Here is a 23,898-nt window from a genome sequence, read left to right as displayed (position 1 = left end):
AGAATGCTGTTTTAAATATACGTACTTATTTATTTACAGGTGAAGCATAGGATGGAAAGGATTTGTTTCAAAATAACCTGAGAAGGGAGCGGTGGGTGGATGTCAGGAGCAAACTAGTGATGAGTATATGGGGTTCTTTATACTATTCTCTCCACTTTGATATATGTTTGAAATTCTTCAAACTAAAAAGTTAAGCAAGCTTGATTGCAATCAGTCTATAGTCCTGGCAGGTTAGAGAAATAACAGAAGCACCCTGGATCAGGACACGGAGAGACCCTGAAGGATTCACAGTCCAACCACTAACCACGTTCCTGTGGAAAATCTCTTATTTTGTCCCGTGCCCAACGTTCCTGTCTGTGCGATGCACGTAATCGCAACCTTCCCACTCCCGGCCACACACACACACACACACACACTCACACACACACTCCTGAACAGGCGAGGAGGGATCTGAACAGGATAACATATGTATAACATTTTGAGCTTCTTGGGGGAAAGGCGCAACATAACGAATGTATCATTAGGACCTCAGCACCCGGAGGTGTTGTGCGAAGTTCAGTTTAGATGATTCAGAATTCCCAGAATCCCCACAGACTTTTCAGAAACTACCTCATGCTTAGTTTTGTAAGCCAGCTGAAGAAAGGAGCAGAAACAAAACACCCTGCTTCTACACAGGAGGCTTTTAGCAGCTCTGTTTACTCCTCCGACACAAAGCCTTTGTTTATGTGTGACAGATGGTAGTACATGCTTCTCTCCTCTCTCTCTCTCTCTCTCTCTCTACCTCCCTTCTACTCTCCCTTCCTCACTTCATTTGTTCCTGTTTCTTTGTCCCCCTACATTTTTCCTTTTATTCAATCCTCAGTGCTTCACATCACTTTTCTTTTCTTCTTATTATTTTTTTAGAGAGAAAGAGAGAGAGCTCACACAAGCAGGGGAGGGGCAGAGAGAGAGAGGGGAGAGAGAGAATCCCAAGCAGGCTCCATGCTCAGTGCATATCCTGACACAGGGCTCAATCCCATGACCTTGGGACCATGACCTGAGTTGAAATAAAGAGTCAGGCGCTCAACCTACTGAGCCACCCAGGCGCCCCTCACAACACTTTTCTTGAATTTACTCAAGAGCCAGCAAGAAGGATGAAGGCAGACAGAACACCAGGCCTTTGCCCAGGTTGACCATTTATTCCATCAGGCTGCATGCACAAGTCACTTCTTGGTTCAGAGCACTCATATTTGAAATATATTTTAGAAGACAAAATAATGCACCTTTGAAATTGTAGAGCAAACATTAAAAGGCCCATAAATATTTACATGGCAGATTTCCATAGGTTGCTTTCTCAAAGTAATCATAGTCAATGCATTCATGCACACACACACATCCCTTCAGACTCAGCCATTCCCAAACAACAAATGTAGACATAACCTCTTTTTTTTTAATTTTTTAATTTTTATATATTTTTGAGAGAGAGAGAGTGCGAGCAGGGGAAAAACAGAGAGAGAGAGGGAGACACAGAATCCGAAGCAGTCTCCAGGCTCTAAGCTGTCAGCGCAGAGCCGGACGCGGGGCTCGAACCCATGAACTGTGCGATCATGACCTGAGCTGAAGTCGGACACCCAACCGACTGAGCCACCCAGGTGCCCCTTTTAGTTACTTTAGACATAACCTCTCACTGAATATGTACTGTGATATGCATAGTGTATACGCCAGCCTGCGGAGGAGAGGTGTGAAGGACTGAGTATGCAAGAGCCTTCTCTCTATCCATATAGAATGCTGGTTCTGCCCTCAGCCTGTTTCTTTTTCTGTAAAGTGAAGGTATTGCATTCATTCACAGCCTCTTTCCCAGCTCTATATATCTAGGATTCTATGAGGCTCTTAGAGAATTTCCATAAATTCTGGTGGGGGCATGGGAAGGTCTGTCGGAATACGTGTCAATCCAGTGCTTGAATGATGAGCCACGTAATGGCACAGCAGAGAACTTAGGGGCAAAGGGAAAAGGGGGGGAAATGGTATTAAGTTCAGTAGGGAAATAATTTGCCTATAAATAGGGTCTGAGAAGGGGATCAGAGATGGAAAAAATTGATATAATAGATACCAAGCAGGAATAGGAGGCAAGATTTGACACTTGCCTTGATGTCTAAGACAAAAAATAACAAAAAAGCAAAATTGGGCCAAAAAAAATTTTAAAAAAGGTGTGTGCCTGTTGATCCCACCTAGTCTCTTGAAATTTACTCTCAGATCTCAAACATGCTTCCAAAACAGGCATTCTTCAAGCTGCAGCATACTGGCCATTTTAGAGGAGGTCTGGATGCCTTGTGCTACACAAGGATGATAACTACTCCCGTGGCCACCCTCCGCCCCCAGACAAGAAAGAGTAAAGATCCGTGCTCAGAAAAATGAAGTTGCTATTTGAGAATAGCTACATCTGCAAATGATTAACTCCAGGATTTATTACCAATTAGGACTATAAATCTCTGCTTACTTTGGCTCCTGGAAAGTTGATTTCACTGGGGGGTGGGGGAAGGGGTGAGGAGAAAGTCATTTGAGACAGGGAGGGAGAAATCCAAGCTTAAAAAGACACACTTCAAATTCAAAAGGGAGAAGGATTTCTCAAGTACCAAAGAGGAAAGCACACTTGACCTTAAGGTCCTATGCAAACAGCTCTACAGATGCCTGCTGTGTTAGCAAAGTCAAAGGTGCTAATGCCACTCAGAAGAGGGTGTCTGGGGTCTGGAAGGGGGGTGCATAACAGAGTGCCATCCACTGGCCAAGCCATAATGTGTCCAGAGTCGGCAATGGAGTATGTGCCTCAGGAGGTTTATACTCCTGAGCTAAGGGATTCCCAGCCTTGGCTGACCATTGGACTCACCTGTGAAGCCTTAAAACAGACCTATGCTTCGATCATATTACAGGCCAATTAAATTGGAATCTCCAGGGGTGGTGTTTGGGTATAAGGGCGGTTCAAAAACTCCCCAGGTGACCCTCCAGGTGAAGCCAGGGTTGAAAGCCACCGCCTATCTCATTCCATCCTCATGGCAACCCCAAGTTATAAGTGTCTATCTTATGGTTTTCTAAAAGGCAAAACTGAGGCACAAAAAGGCTAAGTAACTGCTCCAGGGTTACACAGCTAATAGTGATGGGAGGCAGGGTTTGAACCCATGGCTCACAGTCTTAATCATCATGCCCTATGACCTCCCAGGGATATGGTTCTCACCCATTCCAGGCCCTGAGCCTTTATGAGCTTTTCAAGGTGGAAAACGGGGGTTCGCAAACTATTTTGTTATTTCAAAAATATTATAATAGAAATGAAACATTAGCCCTTATTAATGCTACATATCAATTAGGAAGACACGTTTCTTTCCTTGGCTTGGAATGACATCAAAGTAAGGAGGTTGCACTGGAAAATTCATGCTCATCAGGAGTTCTCATTCTTTCGTTCAACAAATCTTAAGCGCCAGTTTTCTGCAGAGTCTATAAAACAGAACCACCCTGTGCAGGTAATCACACAATAGATGTTCTCAGGGCCGTAACAGTGGCATGCTCCAGACACTCTGAGAGCCCACAGAAGAAAGTAAACAGCTCTGAGTGGCAGTAATATAATAATACTCCTTTGGTGAGTGAAAAATGTCAAGGTAAACCATAGGGCAATATATGCGCATTGCTCAGTGGTAAGATAAAAGAGGGAGTCCCCTGGTGGAGGCGTGGGATAATAAAATACTGTAAGAAGGCTGGGGACGCACTGTGGGTGATCCATAAATATTTAAGCCAGGGTGGAAAATTCAAAGTCCTGGTTGGCACCTCCATGAGTGTAGTGGGCTGGATGTCAACAGGGACGTGGGGACAGAGGCGACTAAAGAGCCCACATTCTGTCCGAAGAGGCAGCTGTTCTCACCTCCAGCTAAAACTGTCATATAGAAATGTGGGGACAGGGTTGTCAGACCTTCGGAGTTTTTTAGGGAAAGCTGTGAATAAGGGTTGCTTAATGCAAGATATCCCACTTTGAGTCTTTTCCAGACACTGTGCAGACCAAAGAAAACACATCCACCCCCAGCCCTGCTTTCACCATTTGAGTGATCTCCCCGCTAGTCCCATGGATCCCCAAGCAACTGCTTATTCACCTGTGCCTTTCCCTCCCGGCAGGTATGCTCATTTATTTTGGGTATGGCATCTGGAACAGCACCCTGGAAATCAGTGCTCGAGAAGAAGCCTTGCACCAAAGCACGTACCAGCGCTACGACGTGGATGACCCTTTCTCGGTAGAGGAGGGTTTCTCCTATGCCACCGAAGGCGAAAGCCAGGAGAACTGGGGCGGGCCCGCCGAGGACAAAGGCTTCTATTACCAACAGATGTCAGATGCTAAGGCAAACACCCGGACAAGTAGCAAAGCAAAGAGCAAAAGCAAACACAAACAGAACTCAGAGGCCCTGATTGCAAATGATGAGTTAGATTACTCTCCAGAGTAGGAGTAAACATACAAGAAACGTGTAGACACGATGGTGATTTCTTTTCAGTAACTTAACCTGTGGGCTAGAGGGTGAAAACATTTTTTGGCTCTCATTTCAAAACTCCAGCCTTCCCCCAGAGTCAGTCCCCAGTCATAGCCCTTCATTTGCTACTTTTGCTCTTCAGGATAGTTCTGTTGAAGGGTCTAACCTGGGTTTCGTCACCGATTCCCTTGTAAAAAAAAAAAAAAAAAAAAAAAACTAAACAGGAGGCTACAAGAAATTCTATCTTAGGTGCAACCATCAGAGCTGATGGCAGCAAATGTTTCCCAGGCCTTTGCTTTGCTGGTTGAATCCTTCTGCTTCTTACTGAGACCCCAGAAGCAAGGGGCTAACTTCTTGGGCCACACCGAGGCTGCAGCTCCTCCTGGAGATGTGCCAAAGCAGGCGGGTGGGGGCACAGGGCGGCTTTTCAGGCACCGGGATCACAAGGGCAAAGATCCTCTCAGCGCTGGTGGGCTGAGGACTGCTCCCCAGGGGGTGGGCAGGTGGGTGCTAGCACTTCCTCAGCCAGCAACACTTTGTCCTCAGATCTCACAAAAACGAATTCATGGGAGAAGACGTGTGCTTCTTTTTATTCCCCAAGGTTCTCAGTCTCCACACTAGAACTTCAGGAACCAGCAAAGGTTAGGGACTCTGAGACCATTTCCCCAGAGGTTTCAGATTTACCATAAAGCAGTCGCACAGACCCCACAACATGGTGAGAAGCACCATCAAAGGCCTACTTACGTGCCCGGGAAAAAATTAAACAAGCATCTCTTGCAGCGAAGGCCAGAAGGGCATTGGCAGAAATTAACTCTCTGTCATACCTTTTCTTTTACCAGCCCCTAAGCTCCTGCTGATATAATGAAAGAGGGCAAAGTTGGAGCATGATTTCATGGCACTAATATGCCTTGAAGAAGTAGGCCGTTTGTTTTATAATCAGATAAAAATCTTTACAAGGAGAAGTGACCCAGCCACTGAGATCACATTGCAAATTCTATTTCAGATTTCCAAAATTATAAATTGTGCAGTTTGTTGAGATTTGCAACCACTTGATTGGTGGGGGCTCCTCTGAAAACAAAGATGTGAAAGCACAGCTACTTAGGTAATCACATTCCAAGAGATCACATTTCACTTCTGAACCTTATTCTTCTGGAGTAGCTCCCTTTTAGACATGTATTTTGTCTGTTATTTCCCAGAGCAGGATTCACTGAAGCCCAGAGAAACACCTACCCAGTAAGGTCTAAATTGGGCCATGAGAGGGGCTCCTAAAAGAATTTTCTCAGAAATAACCTAGGTGAGAGAACGTGCCGCAGGAAGAAAGAACATGGCCTCTAATCTCTCCTCTTGGGTTCCAGGGATTCCCACGGCTGCACTGAGACGTGCATGCGAAAACATGAAGGCACAGTTTCAGTCGAGCTAAAATCTTCGTGGGAGTTTCCTGAAAGGGGGACAAAATAGCAAATTTCGTGCCCTCTCTCTCCCGGATCTAGCATTATGCCAAAAGTTTTCCAGAATACATCGACTAATGTGAAGTGTATTCTTTCTTAACTGTTGAGGTTCCTGCCATCTTGGCATGCTTTAGGATTCTGGAGAAGAGGCAAATTCCATTTTTTCACTCAGTGAACACTGATTGAGAAAGTACCAAGGGCTAAGCAATGAGAAGGGAAAGAAGTGTAACATTGTGCCCTTGGGGTTCCCAGGTCAGGGAAAGCACAGCTCTGACGCCTGCCAAACGCAGACAAAACCACCAAGCCTGAGTCCTTGTGGATGGCGCACTGGGCTTAAAATTGAAGGTCAACTGAAACTAGTTTTTTAACACGCTTTTAAGTCAATTGCATATCACACTCGTAGCCAATGTATGCCAATAAGTTCAAGCAACTCCTATTTTCTAGATCTTCTTTTTCTGTATCAATTGTTCAGATTTCTGGTTCCCTGAGGTCATTCTGTCATTTTAACGTGATGCATGGCAATGCCGTGTCTTCTCTCCCCTACACTTGACCATAAAGACACAGTAGCTGGTCTGTGAAATATAGTCGTGGGAATGAACCGTAAGCTAATTATCAGAAATGTTTTGTGAATACAAAGTTCTGAACTAGTTTTGAGATTCAACAAATCTGCCTAAATCAAATAATAACGTGCTAAGCCTGAGATATCCAGATAGATGGGATGGGGCTGTATTCATTAAAAATTTCCCAAAAGAAATATGAATGCAAAATAACAAAATCTTAACATGGGTGAAAGAGCTTTCTTTTACTATGAGGGTTGAGTGTTAAGGTTACAATAGTCTGGTGGCAGATGTACGAAATTTCTGTAGCATGAGGAGAGAGAACGCACGCTTCGGTAAACACCACTGGCATATAGATTTTGTGAAGATCCTATGACCTGCTCTTTTTTCTGGAGCCATTTCTCCCAAATGGTATCTCCTTCTTGTCTTAATCCTGGCCTCTTCATTTCTCTAAAGTTAGTCATCTCCCTAGCAATCTTGGTTTAAAAAAAAAAATAAGACAAAAAAACTTAGTATGATAGAAAAAGATTTCTTAAGGTAAGTTGACATGTTTTGTTCATGTTTCCCAGCCTCTGTGCAATGGTCCCAGGTTTCAGAATGCAGTTTCAAATACCGTCAATGACTAGAATGATTCTATTAGTGTTTCCTAACAATTTCCGCAAGACCACTTTCTGGGATCATGTTAAAAGTGAGATCACCTTATAATTACTGAAGAAACTTAGCCTTCTTGAATGGAGTTCAAGGAAGACCTACATTTTATTGAATTCTTCTCTGCTGCAAAAGCTCTTCCAGGGAAGTTTCATTGTGTGAATTAGTAGTTTGGAACCAATTACTTGATTTTTTTTTTTTGTAATTGTATTCTATTTATCGGTACTCTGCTTCATTTCAAAAGGATTTTGAGTTGGCCATTAAAATACATATAATACCGAAAAAAAAGTGAGGAGTTTGGATAAATTAAAAATAGAGATAGAAAGGATAAGACAAATCTAGAAGTGTGTTTAGTGCACAAATGCAAAATCTTTATGTGCATTGCTAGATTTGCCAGTGAGGGGCAACTTGAAAAATAATGGAATTGTTAGTAATGGCAAGAAGAAATACTTCTGCATGATAACAACAAATCTTTCCCCATGAGGGTAGAGAATAGCATGGACTATTGAAACCCACATATAAGCTTCAGACTTAGATTTTGTCAGAAACACGTGCCTGGCATATAGTGAATGCTCAATAAATATCTGATGATGAGATGGATGGATGAATAGATGGATGAAAGGAAAATGAAATGTCATGTATTCAACAATTTTTTGTGGAGTCCTTATTCTGTGCTATGGCATAAGAAATGAGGGAAATCAGGATATATAAGATATATAAATAAAAACTATAGTGAAGGTTACAGGTGCGATGAGGGAATTACAATGTGAAATTGGAGTTCAAGTATGGAAAAGACCTCCTTCCATTGGAGAAAAAAAATGATAGAGAATGCAGCCCTTGTGTTGAGCCTTGCAGAATGGGCGGAATTCTGCCAGGTAGAAATGGGGGAGAGGCTTGCCCAGTGGAGAAACAGCATGGATAAGGTGGAGACTGGCTGGTAATCTGTACTGTGACTAATAATCTGTACTGTGCCTCCTTCAAGGGAAGGCAAGAAGCTAGTTTGACAGGAGCTTATGCTGTCTGCACGATTTATATATGGAACAGTAAGCAATAATGCTGAGAAGGTGGTCAGGGCTTACTCACTGATAGACTGGAAGAGCGAACTAAGCTGGCTGGCTCTCCCTGGGTGGGGAGGCACTGGCGAAATGAGGAAGGTATGAGTCAGGTTGGACTTTAAGAAGCTGGGGCAGTGGCCTCATCCGCCTGTGGAAGGAGCTAACAGATCACATACACATTTCAAATTGACTTAATACATTAAAGGGGAAAATATATCCAAATTAAAGCAATGTATGGTTGATTCTTCTTTTGAATCCTGATTTCATCGTTAACCTAGGAAAAGTATAGTCATTTAACGTGTAGACAGACAATACGAAGTTATTCACAGCCACTTTATAATTTTCAACAGTAAGTTTAAACGACCAAACCTAACAACTTTTTATGTCTAACTAATCTAAACGGTAAAACCTCAGCTCCAGATTTTACTCAGCTTGAGTGCAAGGCCACGTTGAACTGGAGAAAGGAATTGGATGATAGAATTCGGCTAAGGGACACCTGGGTGGCTCAGTCGGTTAAGCCTCAGACTCCTGGTTTCAGCTCAGGTCATGATCTCACTGTTTGTAGGTTTGAGACCTGCATCCGGCTCTGTGCTGGGCGGGGGCCGGAAGTTGTTGAATTTAACGATCCATTTGTCTAGATATAAAGCCAGCGATTATTGGGAAACAAAACATGAACTCCTTCAAAGAAATGTCTTTCCCCTATTCTCCCGAAAAGAATTGATCAACTTGACCTCCTTCACATCACACTTGTTGGAAGTCTACAAGGGGCTACCTTTTCTCTGTATTATAAACAGAGGCTACAGGAGTTTGAGACTCAGCCTAAAAGACCAAAGGAAGTAGCTTTCCCCTCACCCCAGCTTTCACCAGGGGCTGAGATGTCAGTGGAAGCCCATGGCGGGTCAGCCACAGGTTGACCTAATTTTGTATCTCAGAGTGGAAAAGTCAGAAGTCAGGAACCACGTCTGAAGGCAGGGAAGGGACCAGCTCACTGAATCCAGGTGGAGTTAATGGCCCCTCTTGGATGTAAGCTTCCAGGTTAGTGACCACTCCAGAGATGGCCTCAATTTCTTATGCTGGTGGGAGAGGGGGCACGAATGAGACACACACTCCAAAGTTTGCCACTAGGGCTTCATGGCAGTACTCCATTTTTACGCCATTTGAAACAAGACTAGTCAAGGAAGGTGTTTCCAACCAAAATGTCCATAGAGCTTCCATTACTTCCATATGCTTGCACCTCCCTGACACTGAGGACCCGTTTATCTGCAAGGGCCCTTTGAAGTCCCTAAGAGAGAGAGTTACCAGCTGGTAACCACTGAGGCCTGGCCGTGAAAAGAGCCAATATTTGTAATTAAACAGCAGGCAGACGCAGAAACGGCATCCCAAACCACAGGCTCCATGGCCAGCAGGAACCCGGATGTTGTTTCATCAAAGAGCTGACTTTGTATTTCTCAGTTAGAATGGTGATAGGTGGCAAAAAGCCCCTTTCATGTACACAACCGTTAGCCCTGTGTCTATTTTTTTTTTTATCTAAGACTTTCGAGGAGAAGCTATTGTAATTTCCTTTCCTCCTCAGGAGCTACTGCTTTCTAAAATGCTTTCCTTTTCTGGCTTGGCTTGAGTGACACATGCATCATTCTGAAATACCTAGGCCATTGTCTTTTCTCAAAATTACTGCTCTAAAATAATGTTCTTTTTTTTTCTTTTAGGGCTTAAAGCCCAAAAGGGATTGGTGAGAGTTTTGAAGCCCATCAAAAGTGAATATATATTCTGCAGTGTCAACTAAAAGAGTGCTAGAGGGGCACCTGGGTGGTTCAGTCTGTTGAGCATCCAACTCTTGATTTGGGCTCAGGTCGTGATCTCACAGGTTCGTGGGATCAAGCCCCGGGTCAGGCTCTGCACTGTCAGTGCAGAGATTCTCTCTCTCATCCCAGTGCTTGGGATTCTCTCCCTCTCTCTCTGCCCCTCCCCTGCTCATGCTTGCGCACTCTCATTCTCTCTCTTTCTCTCACTCTCTCAAAAATAAATAAACATTTAAAAATAAATAATAAAATAAAATAGTGTTCGAAATCGTTAAACAGTGTTCTACGTGCATGGCATTACCAAATTCATACAGGACTTCCGCAAAGTCAGCTTTGGGCTTGAAGTCTTCTGAAAACAGGTAGCTTTTATTTTTTACCCCAGGAGACCATTCAGTACATTTTGGTACAATAAGGAGAGAAAATGGCTCTGTATTAGAATTCGGAAACAAGAGCAGCCTGGATTTTTTTCATTAGGGACTCACCCTGTGCTTTTTTTTTTTTTTTTTCCTATTACACTTTCCTAACATTGACATTAGCGACATTGGCTAAAGAGAATTGTGGGTCACGTAAATTTCCCAGGCAGTGCGGACTTTGAAGGATTGTGCTCATTCCAATATCCAGAGGAGGAGAGAGCTCCTTGCACATCTCCGACTGATTGGTGTTGGCAATTGCCAGTTCACTGGTCTCACTCATGCTCCCGAAGGCGAGAATCTACGGCAGACATCATACGTTCCCACTTTCCAAAGCAAAGACATGCCATGTTAGTGCTATGATGGCGCATAAATACCTCAACTGTCTGGGCTGATAGAGGGGCTGCGGGTTTTTAAGAGAGCAGCTATTTCTTCTTTCTTCATCCCATGTAGTTATACCATCTAAGGACAGAACTCACTCGACATTCTAGCTTTTCTCACTGTGGAAAAGAAACATTACTGTTCAATTCATGTCCAAAGTTATAAATACAGCTTGTAAATCTTACTAACTTGTTTCATTTTTGTTTGGTCCTTGAGAAGTACAACTTGCTTTTTGCCGATGGTAATTTCTAGTGTCTTTCTCTGCTATTTTTTTTTGGGGGGGGGAGTATGAAATTGCTGTATTTGCTAAAGTTTGTTCGTTTTGTGGTTTTTAATTCCCATTGGTGCACTGTACAATGGGGTGTTGTAGTGTATCATGAAGAAAGAAATAATTTGCAGATATGTTATGGGGTGTGTTTTATTTTCAAATGACTGTGGTGTTGATAATATATTGGTTTATCAAGATACGAAGGGAAAATTCTAAATTTACCAAAATGTGTATATTTTAATAAATGCATAAAGCTTTATTGTGTGCCTTTAAATTTAAAAATGGGTGATAAAGTCAGAAACAAAAATGTCTTACTATAAAATATACATAGTAATGTAAAGCTTTTACGCAGAAGACTACCAAAAGAAAAAAAAAAAAAGAAAAGAAAAGAAAAAGGAACTTCCCCCTATTTTGTTCACCTTAATCAGTACCTGAAGTCTGATACTTTCTTTCCCGTCTAAAATGGAGACGAATACGTGAATCTTGCCTTAAATGTTTCAGTTGTCCTTTGTAGAAAAGCCAGATAAATGAGCTCATTTTTTTTTTTTTTGGAACTAATTGCATTACTGTGGAAAAATTCATTTTCAGAATAAAAATATTTTAAAAATTACAGCTAATCGACTATGAAAATTGAAATTTGAAGAAAGTCAGTGTCATCCTACCTTTCAAGTTCACTTTATTTCCATGAAGAGAACTACAAGTTCTTCTTCAGTGGACTCTCGGGAGGACAGGAAGTGACCCAATCTCCCTCTGGTCATTTTCTTCTAACACGGTACCAGGCTCCGTCTGAGACCCCCCACTACACTGCTTCCTGAATTACCCCATCCCCAGTACCACAAGCCATAACCACACACCTGCCCCCCATCCTCAGCACCAAGGAGCATTCCGACTCGTTGCCCCCATTCATTTTAGGGACAAACTGGAGGACCATTACCTGCCTACAGACAGCATTTCTGGTGGTTTAATTTATTTTTACTGCTTGACAGTACAGTGGTGACGTCTGGAGAAAAGGTAAAGTGGTGTGGTAGGGTCACATGATGCCACACCGCACGAGATGCAAAGAACCTGCCATGTCTCTATTTTCTGCAATGCGTTGATCTCCCTTGCCAGGGTCTACCTGCCTGGGTAGCAGGGAGAGAAAAACAAATTTTAAATGTATTCATTTGCAGAATCACGGCTGTCTTCTACTTGAGTCTCTTTTTCGATGATTGAGTCTCTTTGGGATGCAGGCTCAGTCTTTTGGATTTCCTCCCCTCCCCCTTGCTTCTCTCCAAAATGACAGCTGGGAACAGAACCTATAGGATCTCACAGAAGTTGGCGGGGGGGGGGGGGGGGGGGGGGCGGGGAGGCTAGGCGAGCAGATGAGAACTAAGGTGTTCTGGACCCTCTGCTGCTGCAGAATGGCTACCTGGACTGCTCCCTGCACAGGTGACCATGGAAAAAGAACTGGCCCGTCTAGCCATATGGATTTCATGATGACATTCACTTCCAAAGTCCACACTGAATCCCAGTTGTGAAGTTCCTGCACACAGATGCTCCTTGGTATGATTCCAGGCCTCTGCTGGTCCACCAAGCCCTCAGCACTTCCACTTAAGAACCCACTGCATCCCGTCTGAGACCTGGGGCAGGACCACCACCACGGGCCAAAGTATCCAGTCACTTCTGTCACTAATGACACACTATTATTTCTGGGCTCTGCTCATTGATGCTTATAGCCCATGATTGCAGCTTCTAGCCTGTGGTGTGCTGCAGCCTGATCCTGAGAACAATTGTTAACTTTTCATAACTTTTGTGAGTCAGTTGCTAAAGACAACTATTATTAAAACTCGGGGCGCCTGGGTGGCTCAGTCGGTTGAGCGTCCGACTTCGGCTCAGGTCATGATCTCCCGTTCGTGGGTTCGAGCCCCGCATCTGGCTCTGTGCTGACAGCTCAGAGCCTGCAGCCTGCTTCGGATTCTGTGTCTCCCTCTCTTTCTGCCCCTCCCCTGGTTGTGCTCTGTCTGTCTCTTTCTCTCTCAAAAATAAATGTTAATCAAAAAAATTTTTTTAAACTTAACTTCTATAACCTTACAATCAATTGTATGGAAAGCAAAGGGAATAAATACTCAAAACTAATTACTACATTTAACTGTTATCTACTACATTTAACTCTTCTTGAGGTTATTTACAACCGTTATATCTGTCTGGGGAACACTCTACAATCATGTGCTGTCAACATCTTTTCCCAACTTCGTGCTCAGTGAGTTCACACTGGTAGCTTGAAATCGGCCATGGTGGGAGTATTCACACCGTGCAAATTGACACATGCTACAAAATCAGGGTCTGTTTGTTTGTTTCCAGAGAGCTGTCTGTTAGACATTGATAAGCACACCACCGCTTATATCCCTGCCGGCTAAGTATACCACTAATCCGTCCAGTGTTTTCAGACGTTATCACTCCTAACACAACCCTGCCCACAGAGAGGGGAAAAGCCTGGACAAGTATTTTTCCCTTTCCATCCTACCTCTGTTTCTCTTCTTCTCCCCACCATCCAGCAGGACCAGCAGGGGTTGGCTTTCCACTCTTCTCTCAGTCTGAAAAAGGATTTTTCCTACACATCACCTCCCTCCTGAGGTCTATACGCCTTGGAATTCTGTCTTACTGGTGAAAGAGTTGCCCGTTTGTTTATTTGTAAATAGTAGCCAAGGAGACTCACAGGACAACCTGGAACTGGGGATCACCAGGATCAAAAGAATTGGATACATATTCCAAAACACAGCCTCATTACATGGGTCTTAATGTTGAAAGGTTATTTAATACCAAGCGTTAGTGAAGATGTGAAGAAGTTGGAACCCTTCAACTTGCCCTGGTGGGAAGGTGAAATGATGCAGCCACTGTGGAAAACAGTGTGGCTATTCCTCAAAAAAAAAAAAAAAAAAAAATAGATTACCATATGATCCAAAAACTCCACTTCCGGATATATATCCAAAAGCATTGAAAGCAGGGTCTCAAAGGTACTTGTTCACAGCAGCATTACTCACAGTGGCTAAAACAGGAAAGCAACCCAAGTGTCCATCGATGACTGAATAGATATGTATATATACATACATGTGTATATATGTATATGTATATATAAACAATGGAATATTATTCAACCTTAAAAAGGAAGGAAATCGTGGGCACCTGGATGGCTCAGTTGGTTAAGCATCCAAATCTTGATTTTGGCTCAGGTCATGATCTCATGGTCCTTGAGATCGAGCCCTGTGTCGGGCTCCATGCTGGGTGTGGAGCGTGCTTAAGATTCTCTCTTTCCCTCTCGCTCTGCCCCCCTCCTGTTCACTTGCTTCCTCTCTCTCAAAAAAAAGAAAGGAAAAAGGAAAGAAAAAGGAAGGAAATCCTGACATACGCTACATCATGGATGAACTTTGAGGACATTATGCTGAGTAAGCCAATGACAAAAAGATAAATACCATCTGACTCTACTTATATGGGGTACCTAGAGTAATCCAAATCATAGAAGCAGTAAGAAGGGCTGAGGGGAGAGGAGAACAGAGACTTATTGTTTAATGGGTGCAGAGTTTCAGTTTTGCAAGATGAAAGAGTTCACGAGAGGATGCAGTGATGGCTGTGCAACAATATGAATGTGGTTAATAGCACTGAACTGTATGCTTACAAATGGTTAAGATGATACGTGTCAGGTTATGTACATTTTCCACAATTTTTAAAAGTGAAAAAGATTCAAAGGTTGTTCAGAGTATCAAAGCTGCTTTATAGGCATTTTCTCCTTAGGCCATAACTGAAAACCTTTGTTTTATTCAAATGCCAGTTAGTTAACACACAGTGTAGTCTTGGTTTCAGGAGTGGAACTCAGTGATTCATCTCTTACATTACACCCAGTGCCCATTCCTAAAAGCACCCTCCTTAATACCCATGACCCATTTAACCCACCTCCCCTCCAGCAGCCCTCAGTTTGTTCTCTGTATTTAAGAGTCTCTTATGGTTTGCCTCCTTCTCTGTTTTTATCTCATTTTTCCTTCCCTTCTCCTATATCAAAACCATTTTAAAACTTAAATGCCCCATTCGAAATTTAAAGGACCCCCCATATCCCAAACACTAAACATTTCATTTCCAACTACTAAGAGTTCAGTGCCTGGCAGTGAGAGTCCTTTCTGTGTCAAGGTCCCCTCCTCTCTTTTGCCCACATGCACCTCTTCCCCCACCCGAGGATAGGTTTTTTTTCCATTCTCACACTGGCCTGAATCAAATCAAGAAAAACTCTAAGCTATGAGGCTCAGAGAGAAAACCACACACACACATCCCATTTCTATGACCTAGAAAATTTGAATTCTCCAAGCTTTTATTACATATATGTGTCATCCTGATGCTTACCCATCAGAACCATTTAGAGTGTTTTCGGGAAGGGATGAGCCAGCCCTCTATAAGTCAATTAACTGGCTGAGATAAGTGTAGTGGCAGGCTTTCCTTCAGAGGAGGGAAATACAAATGATTTGTGACTCTAATTAACTTCAAACACAGCAACAGGAATACAATTTGGCACAAATCCGAAGAGGAAATAGTCCATCTAAATTCAATTCTGGTGGCTGGAAGACGGTAATTGAATTTCCTTCCTAACAGAGACACTCCTCACAGGGCAGGGTGGGGAGGAGAAAGGGGGTTTCCTAGCAATGGGGTTTCCCTGTTCTATGAAGCTCCGTGTCCAAAGCAACCCCTTTAATGTGCTGGAAACTATTCAAGGTGTGGATACAATGTCCTCCACTTTCTCACCCAGCCTTGTCAGTCTTATAAAAGAAGGTGGAGGAGACTGGGCTGACCAACCCACTGGAAAGGGCATGGGAAGGAGGTAGGCTGTGAGCCTTGAAGACCAGCGGAGAGAGGACACCTCTGCCCTATCTGCTCCCTGAGGCCCAAATGCCTCCATTGGAAACAAAGTCTGGCATTCCTCAATAAGAAAGAGATCTTTAAATGCCTTCACAGTTAACTCCCCTTGGAGGAAGGAACACAGTGTCTTAATTCAATCATGTTGAGATATGAATGACTGATATTAGTTCCTTCTCAGAAAGTTGATTTTCCCTGGTCATGGGAACAGAGTATGAGGGCCCTGGGTGCCTGACAGGGGTTTGGGAGCCTCCCAGAGGTGAAAATGGCACGGAGGGAAGAGGCCAGGGTCCCAAAGACACACTTAGCCCCATTCACTTCACAATCTTGCTGAGAGCTAAATCTAAAATACAGCAAGGGTTTAGATACCATAAATCTGCCTTGAACTGATGCCCCCAAGATCACTCTCAGGGGAGAGCTGGCAGGTGAGGTGCAAAGAGGTTTGGACTGCTAGAGAGAGACGGTATTCCAGTCCTGGCTCTCCATAGCTGGTTCTGTAAACCTTGTTTCCTCATCTCTAAACAATAAGTTGACCTGTGATTTCTCACTTTCCAGATCGCTGCCATGAGGGCAGTGAACACAACTCTCTTGCTTCCTACTGCACCTTGGCACCTAGTGCAGAGCCTGGGATGCAGGAGGCCTTCAAAGAATATTTGTTAAATGGATGAATGACTGGAAGCTGAGTTTTCCTTCACCATCCAGAAGCCCTCCCTACACTTTTGCCAAAGTGGAGAACAATTTCAATCACACTATTAAATGTTGGGCAGTTCACCTCTCTGACAGATTTCAGATCCTTTAACTCAACTCTTTAGAAATTGATCCTAAGAAAATAAATAATCAGAGATATGGTCAAAGGTTTATGCCAAAGACTATATCTATAATTACAGGGGGAAAATACCAAAACATGGAAGTCAACCTAATGTCCCAAACAGGAGTAAATTGCAATGTTTAAGTAAATTGCAATGTAACTGTAGAACTCAGTAATGTACAGCCAACCAAAACTGTCTTCAAGGGGCACCTGGGTGCCCACCTTTTTCACCATGGAAAATGTGTACCGATACAACTTTGCGTTGCCTTGGGGACATGGCATGTCACACAGAAAATGATCAATAATTTTTTTCTTAAATTCGATCAGAGTTTCATCCACACCTGCCAAAAATACATTTTCAAAATGTACATGTTGTTCGTGATTTATAAAGGAAATATATCCTTCTCTAAGGTCATTCCTCTATTTAAAATCTCCACTGGCTCCCATTTGCCAATAGAATCAGCCCTCCATAGCATATATCCCACCAGTATCTCCAGTCTCATGCCTAACCCTCCCCCCAAGCGTCCTATATTCTGACCCCATCAGACTCCTGAATGTGTTCTAAGCCCATTCTCTTGCCCTCTTCTTGAATGTCCTTCACCCCTCATCCACTCAACAAACTCCCATTCATCCTTCAAGTTCCTCTCAAATGCATCCCTTTTCTGAATTTCTGGAATTTAACCTCTGCCCTACTGACTCCTCTCCCAACTACATGTTTGTATAGCATTCTTCTTTCCTTAATGTATCCAGCATTGTCCATGTTGAATACAGTTATTTGTTTATATGTCTCTTCCCTGCACTAGATCAGGTGCATCCAAAAAAAACATAACAAAGAAAATATTAGAACTACTTTTCCAAAATTTAAAATCTAAAAAATGAGAACAAAACTAAGCCTTATGTTCAATACATTATTATATAAAATTAACATATTACAATATGCTTCTTATAATACATTAATATATATTATAATATACTTATAATCTGTATTAACATACAACAATAACATATTCAATGGATGAAGTATAAGACTTAATTTTATTTGTGTTATATTGTATTAAGTAGCTTACTATGGATTACTCAGAGCCACATATTCATCAGATCATCACTGCGAGGATCTAATGGTCATATGGGTCCCTAAGAGCTTCTGAGGACTGAGAAGAGGTAGATAGCACCACCCTCACCACCCTCACCATTTCATTCAAGTTATGATATTTTGTATATTACAAATACCCATTTAAGTGGATTTATGGATTGCATTGTCTGTTTTTATTAAACTGACCCCACACAAAGAGCTGTCATTTACAAAACTTCCTACAAAGCATAAACTAACAAATTGTGGCAGAAACAGTGAAGCCAAAAGTACAAAAGTTTGTTATCTAAGAATTTTAAAAACAAACATTGTGAGTCTGTGATCTTACAACAATTCATGAAAAACAATTGCTGTTGGGGGCGCCTGGGTGGCTCAATCGGTTAAGCGTCCAACTCTTGATTTCGGCTCGGGTCATGATCTCACAGCTCCTGAGATTCAGCAGCCCCCTCCACCCCCACTCCTCCCAGCCCTGAGTGGGGCTCTGTGTTGGCAACTGGATGCGTGCTTGGGATTCTGTCTCTGCCCCTCCCCCTGCACACTCGCTCTCTCTCTCTCTCTCTCTCTCTCAAAATAAATATTTAAAGAAATTGCTTTTGTTGGGTGCCTGGATGGCTCAGCTGGTTACGTGTCCAACTTCAGCTCAGGTCATGATCTCACGGTTCATGAGTCCGAGCCCCGCGTCCAGCTCTGTGCTGACAGCTCGGAGCCTGGAGCCTGCTTCGGATCCTGTGTCTCCCTCTCTCTGCCCCTCCCCAGCTCACGCTCTGTCTCTCAAAAATAAATAAAACGTTAAACAAGAAAGAAATTCCAAATCCTAACACACAGAGGGAGCCTTTGACAGCCTCCTGGTCTTGACACTGTCCACCCTCCTTGGGCTAGGAGGAGAAGTACAGGACTAAAGAATCAGAACCCTGACCCTCTCTGCCATCCTGAGGCCAATCTTTAACCAAAGCGAGGCCCTACTTCCCTTTTCGGGGTCTGGCTGGATTGAAAGTAGCTCAGAAAGACCTTCTGACCTGGAGTGCTCTCTTCTTTTATTTTCACATTTTAAACACAAACTGGTTAACTTCAAGAGGGCTCTGTACAAAAATCTTATTGTTTTTCTAAAGAGGTCTTATTGAGTGATTGATATTTTGAGGGTTTTCCAGCACAATGATTTCTTTGCTAAAAACAGAGTGCGCTCACTCGTTTTGGTATTTGTTTGCAAACCAAACCCATAGTCTGAACATTGGCCATGTCCTCTTCCTCCCCTCTCCCATCCCCCTGCTAACAAGTGCTAACCACAGTGGCCCATACCTAGCATACAGATTATGTATGATCTGTCATTCATTAGGACTTCAAAGCCTACAAAAGAGTTCACTCCCTTCAGTAGCTAATTCCCCTTATTTCCTGAAAATCCATTTGTGGCCTGGTGGAGAATATGAGTCTACCTTTCCTCTTTCCAGAGATACAAATATCCAATAGCTCTTATGCCATAGAGAAGCTTGAGTTCCCTTTATTTTCCAATTGACCACAGATAAATGATCCCTTTCTAAGAATAATTGTTTTGAAAATAGGTCCAGAATTTAACTCTATTTCTAAACTAACATTTTTAAGAAGGAGAGGATTTATGTTAAAGACTCTTACACTAATTTTGTATCTGTCCTTTTATTAAATGGCTTTCCATTGTAATTCACTCCACTTTCTTAGGAGGCAAATTCCATTTGAAGGCTAGAGTAGCATTTAATACTTCAGGCTTTATAGTCAGAATGCAAAGGTTATAATCTTGGCTATGGAACCTGCAATTTACTTAATCTCTCTGCGCCTCTATTTTCTCATCTGTAAAAATGACTATGTGATAGTCCCTAACTCATGGAATGGTTGTAAGAATTAAATGAACAAAACCTGTGTGATGAACTCTGTTACTATTTTAGGTAAGATCAATACTTCTCTTTAAAGTCCTATGTGAAAGATGCATATTTTTGATATTGTAATTCTGCTCTAGTTTGTGAAACATAATTTAACTTCATTTCGTAAACTCCAAGTATGCTGTAGCAGTATCAGAACGGGCCTTAGCTTTAGAACCCGTGGGTTCAAGGCTTTTACTTCGAGAGAGAGAGAGAGAAAGAGTGCGAGCAGGAGAGGGGGCAGAGGGAGAAAGATAGAGAATCTTTAAGCAGGCTCCGTGCTGAGCACGGAACCCGATGTGGGGCTCAGTCCCACGACTTTGGGGTCATGATCTGAGTCGAAATCAAGAGTCAGACACACTCATCTGAGCCACCCAGGCGTCCCCAAGTATTGATACTTGCTAGAGCTGTCGCTGTGATTCATTACTTCATCTCCCTGAGCCCCGGTTTCTTCACATGGGAAAAAGGGGGTGATACTAATAGTTGAATAGACCGAATGTTTGTGTGTCCCTCAAATTCATATGTTGACACCCTCATCCCCAAAGTGATGGTGTTTGGAGGGGCTGCCTTTCAGAGGCAATTACGTTTAGATAAGGTCATGACAGAGGGGCCCCATGATAGAATTTGTGTTCCTATAAAAAGAAGGTCTAGGGGAGCCTGTGAGGCTCAGTCCGTTAAGTGTCTGACTTCAGCTCAGGCCATGATCTTGCGGTTCGTGGGTTCAAGCCCCACATCAGGCTCCGTGCTGACAGCTCAGAGCCTGGATCCTGCTTCGGATTCTGGGTCTCCTTCTCTCTCTCTGCCCCTCCCCTACTCATGCTCTGTCTCTCTCGAAAAATGAATAAACATTAGAAAGCAAGAAAGAAAGAAAAAAAGTCTAGAGCTTTCGCTTGCTTTCTCTTCCTACCCCATGAGGACACAGCAAGAAGGCAGCATCTGCAAACCAGGAAGAGACTCCTCACCAGATACTAGATCTGCCGGCACCTTAATCTTAGACTTCCCAGCCTCCAGAACAGTGAGAAATTAATGTTTATTATTTAAGCCATAGAGTCTATGGTACTTTGTTACAGAAGTCTGAACTAAGACAGATACCCTTCTCATAGAATTGTTAGAAAGTATCACATAGGTTTCCCTCAAAATCCGTTCTCTTCTTACACATTTAATCGAGGAGCCTGGGGTGGCTCATTCGGTTAAGCATCTGACTCTTGATCTCGGCTCAGGTCATGATCTCACAGCTCATGAGATGAAGCTCTGCATCGGGCCCTGTGCTGATAGCTCAGAGCCTGCTTGGGATTCTTCTCTCTCTCTCTCTCTCTCTCTCTCAACCTATGCCTCTCCCCTGCTCACTCTCTCTCTCAAAATAAATAAATAAATAAATAAACATTTAAAAAAATAATAATTGAAAATTTAGCTGGGTACATAGCCAGCTAGAACAAAGGCCAGCTAGAACAAAAGCCAGGGCCAGCTTCGTGGACACAATGACCTGTGTAGTCTCACAGTCCCTGAAAGAAGGGGGCCCCTGTACTTGGTTTAATTCTCTGCTGTTGCCATCTTGAAATTCTTCACAGTTTTACCATTGAACTTGTGTTTTCTAAGTCAAGTCTAACAGGACAATAGAGCATGCATATGAATAGAGAAAATATGTGCAATACATGTTTCCAACATTTCTTGCCACTGTATTTTCATATAGCATTCACAATGCCCCGCGAGCACAGAATTCCAGTGGATCCATGATGTATGGGAGCTCAGCAAGATTCAAAGCAAGCTCAAAGGTAAGAGTGTGTTATATCTATGACTGAGTATCACGGTCTGAATATTTGAGTACCCCCAAAATTCATATGTTGGGATCCTAGACCCCACAAGTTATGGTATTAGGAGGTGGATCTTTTGGGAGGTACTTAGGTACTTGGGGGTGAAGCTCTCTTGGGATTAACGCTTTGATAAATGAAGCCCCAGGGAGGTCCCTCACCCCTTCCGCTGCATAAGATACAGTGAGAGGGCACTGGCTGTGAACCAGGAGGAGGGCGAACGCCACCATGCTGGTGCCTTCATGGTGGGCTTCCAGCCTCTCAAACTGTGAGAATAAATTTCTGTTGTTTATAAGCCACCCTGTCTGTGGTGTTTTGTTATAGCAGCAGAAACAGACTAAGACACTGAGTAAGCAAGTGTACTGACAGTCTCCAGAGGCCACACCTACCATTCAAACCACGGCTCACTTCAAACAGAAAGAAGGCAATGGAGTCCTAAGAAACACGAATGACTAAGGAACCCTATCACATCCTTGTATTAATTCCCTGTATTCGCCAACTACTTTTATACTGAAAAGGATGACAGAGAAGGAAAGGGAAAAATAGGGCAACTTACAGTTCCTTTTCATTTCAACCTTTCCTTACTCATCAGGAAGCTGAAACTAGAGAGAATTGGTAGACCGGGTGCATGTCAAGAAGTAAAATAAAAAACAGTTTAGTTAGCTTGGTGCAATGTTTCCACAGTTCTAATAAGAATTAAGTGTTAATAGATGCATGAGCGACCAAATACAAATTGTGGGATTTTTAAGTTTCTGCATAAAAGTAAAATGTTCTTATATTTACATTTAAAACAGACATTCCAGGGGTGCCTGGGAGGCTTAGTGGGTTAAGTGTCCAACTCGTGATTTTGTGTCAGGTCATGATCCCACAGTTTTTGACTTCGAACCCCACATTGGGCTTTGCTAACAGTGCAGAGTCTGCTTAGGATTCTCTCCCTCTTTCTCTCTCTCTATCACTGTCCCTCTCAAAAGGAAATAAATAAACATTTAAAAAATAATAAAACAGGGGCGCCTGGGTGGCTCAGTCGGTTAAGCATCCGACATCAGCTCAGGTCATGATCTTGTGGTTTGTGAGTTCGAGCCCAGCGTCGGGCTCTGTGCTGACGGCTTGGAGGCTGGAGCCTGCTTCGGATTCTGTGTCTCTTCCTCTCTCTGCCCCTCCCATACTCATGCTATGTCTCTCTCTGTCTCTCAATAATAAATAAACATTAAAAAAAATTAAATAATAAAACAAACATTCCACAATATAAAGAATAGTAAAATTCATGCTAGAAATTTAAAATTTTAATTTTTCTTTACCTAGAACAACATTAAATGGCAAAACAAAACAAAACAAAGTGAAAGATCATGACAAGTCAAAAGAGAGACCACAGGAAAAGGAAAAAACTTTACATTTTTGTTATCTTTAACACCTTTTTCCTGCGTTTTCTAAAAAGAGCTCCACATTTTCATTTTACACTGGGCATTGCAGATTACATAGCCAGCCCTGATGAAGATTGTATTTCCCAACCTCTCCTGCAGCTAGATGTGGCCATGTGACTTACTACAATCAGATTCCCGTGACAGCTTGAGGGAACTATCCCAGGACATAGTGGGCATGGGCCTTTGCCTCTTCTCTTCGATCCTTTTTCCACCTGCAATGTAGATGCTGCCATCCTGGAGCATGAGTTCAAGAGCCACTTCTAGGACTGATGAAGCAGTGTGTTGGAAGGAGCCGGGGGTCCCTGAGCGCTTTGTGAAAAAGAATCACCGTATCAGGCCAAGACTATGGATTGCCAAATTTTACAGTTTGTGAAATGCATTTCATGAAATGACTCATGTGTGTGGTAGCATATTGCCTATGTTAGTTATTCGATAGACGCCTAGATTTTTGTTTTGATTGGTTTTTTTTAATCGACTATGAAAAGAAACATTACTCCTCATATTTTTAGAGGAGGAACAGTTCAGCACCCTCAGACCACCTACAGTTTCCAGCATGAAGGTCACTGTCTCTACTGTACTGTGCCCATTGTACCTGGTCGTGTCTTTTACATGCATGTCAGTGCCAGGTGACTCAGCTGTTTTTGTTGCCCTTAACACAATAAAAACTGAGTCCCAACCCCTGGAGAGAAAGTTTTTAAATCACTCAGAAAACAAAAGATTGACACCTTCCACTAAATTCCAGCCCTAAGGAGAAGCAACATGCTTCTCTGCAGAAGGTCTCAACAGGACACTGTGCAAAAGCCTTGGGAAGGCACTTTCTGCCAATTCCTCGGTGTTCGGCTCATAATTAAATCAATAGGTTTTATGTAGTTTAGGGATTGGCTGACTTTCAGCCAAAAAGGTGCCAGGTTGAGAGATGACCTAGTCAATACGCCTTTATATATCAGATAGTCTGTGAACTGC

The 23,898-nt window shown here is 42.9% G+C and overlaps 1 protein-coding gene across 1 annotated transcript in view; it reads left to right on the top strand.

The window, feature by feature from the left end:
* Positions 1 to 23,506, top strand: part of SLC7A14 (solute carrier family 7 member 14) — a 69,640-nt gene extending 46,134 nt beyond the window's left edge. The window contains exons 7-8 of the mRNA XM_047875565.1: positions 4,135 to 4,588; positions 23,495 to 23,506. Of these exons, the coding sequence (XP_047731521.1) occupies positions 4,135 to 4,457 (323 nt within the window). The 3' untranslated portion in view covers positions 4,458 to 4,588; positions 23,495 to 23,506. The remainder of the gene's footprint in view (positions 1 to 4,134; positions 4,589 to 23,494) is intronic.
* Positions 23,507 to 23,898: the final 392 nt, after the last annotated feature.

The sequence above is a fragment of the Prionailurus viverrinus genome, chromosome C2 (genome assembly GCF_022837055.1).
Source record: "Prionailurus viverrinus isolate Anna chromosome C2, UM_Priviv_1.0, whole genome shotgun sequence".
Taxonomy (NCBI): Eukaryota; Metazoa; Chordata; class Mammalia; order Carnivora; family Felidae; genus Prionailurus; species Prionailurus viverrinus.
The sequence above is the reverse complement of the archived record's forward strand: the minus strand, read 5'-3'. Positions and strand labels throughout refer to the sequence as shown.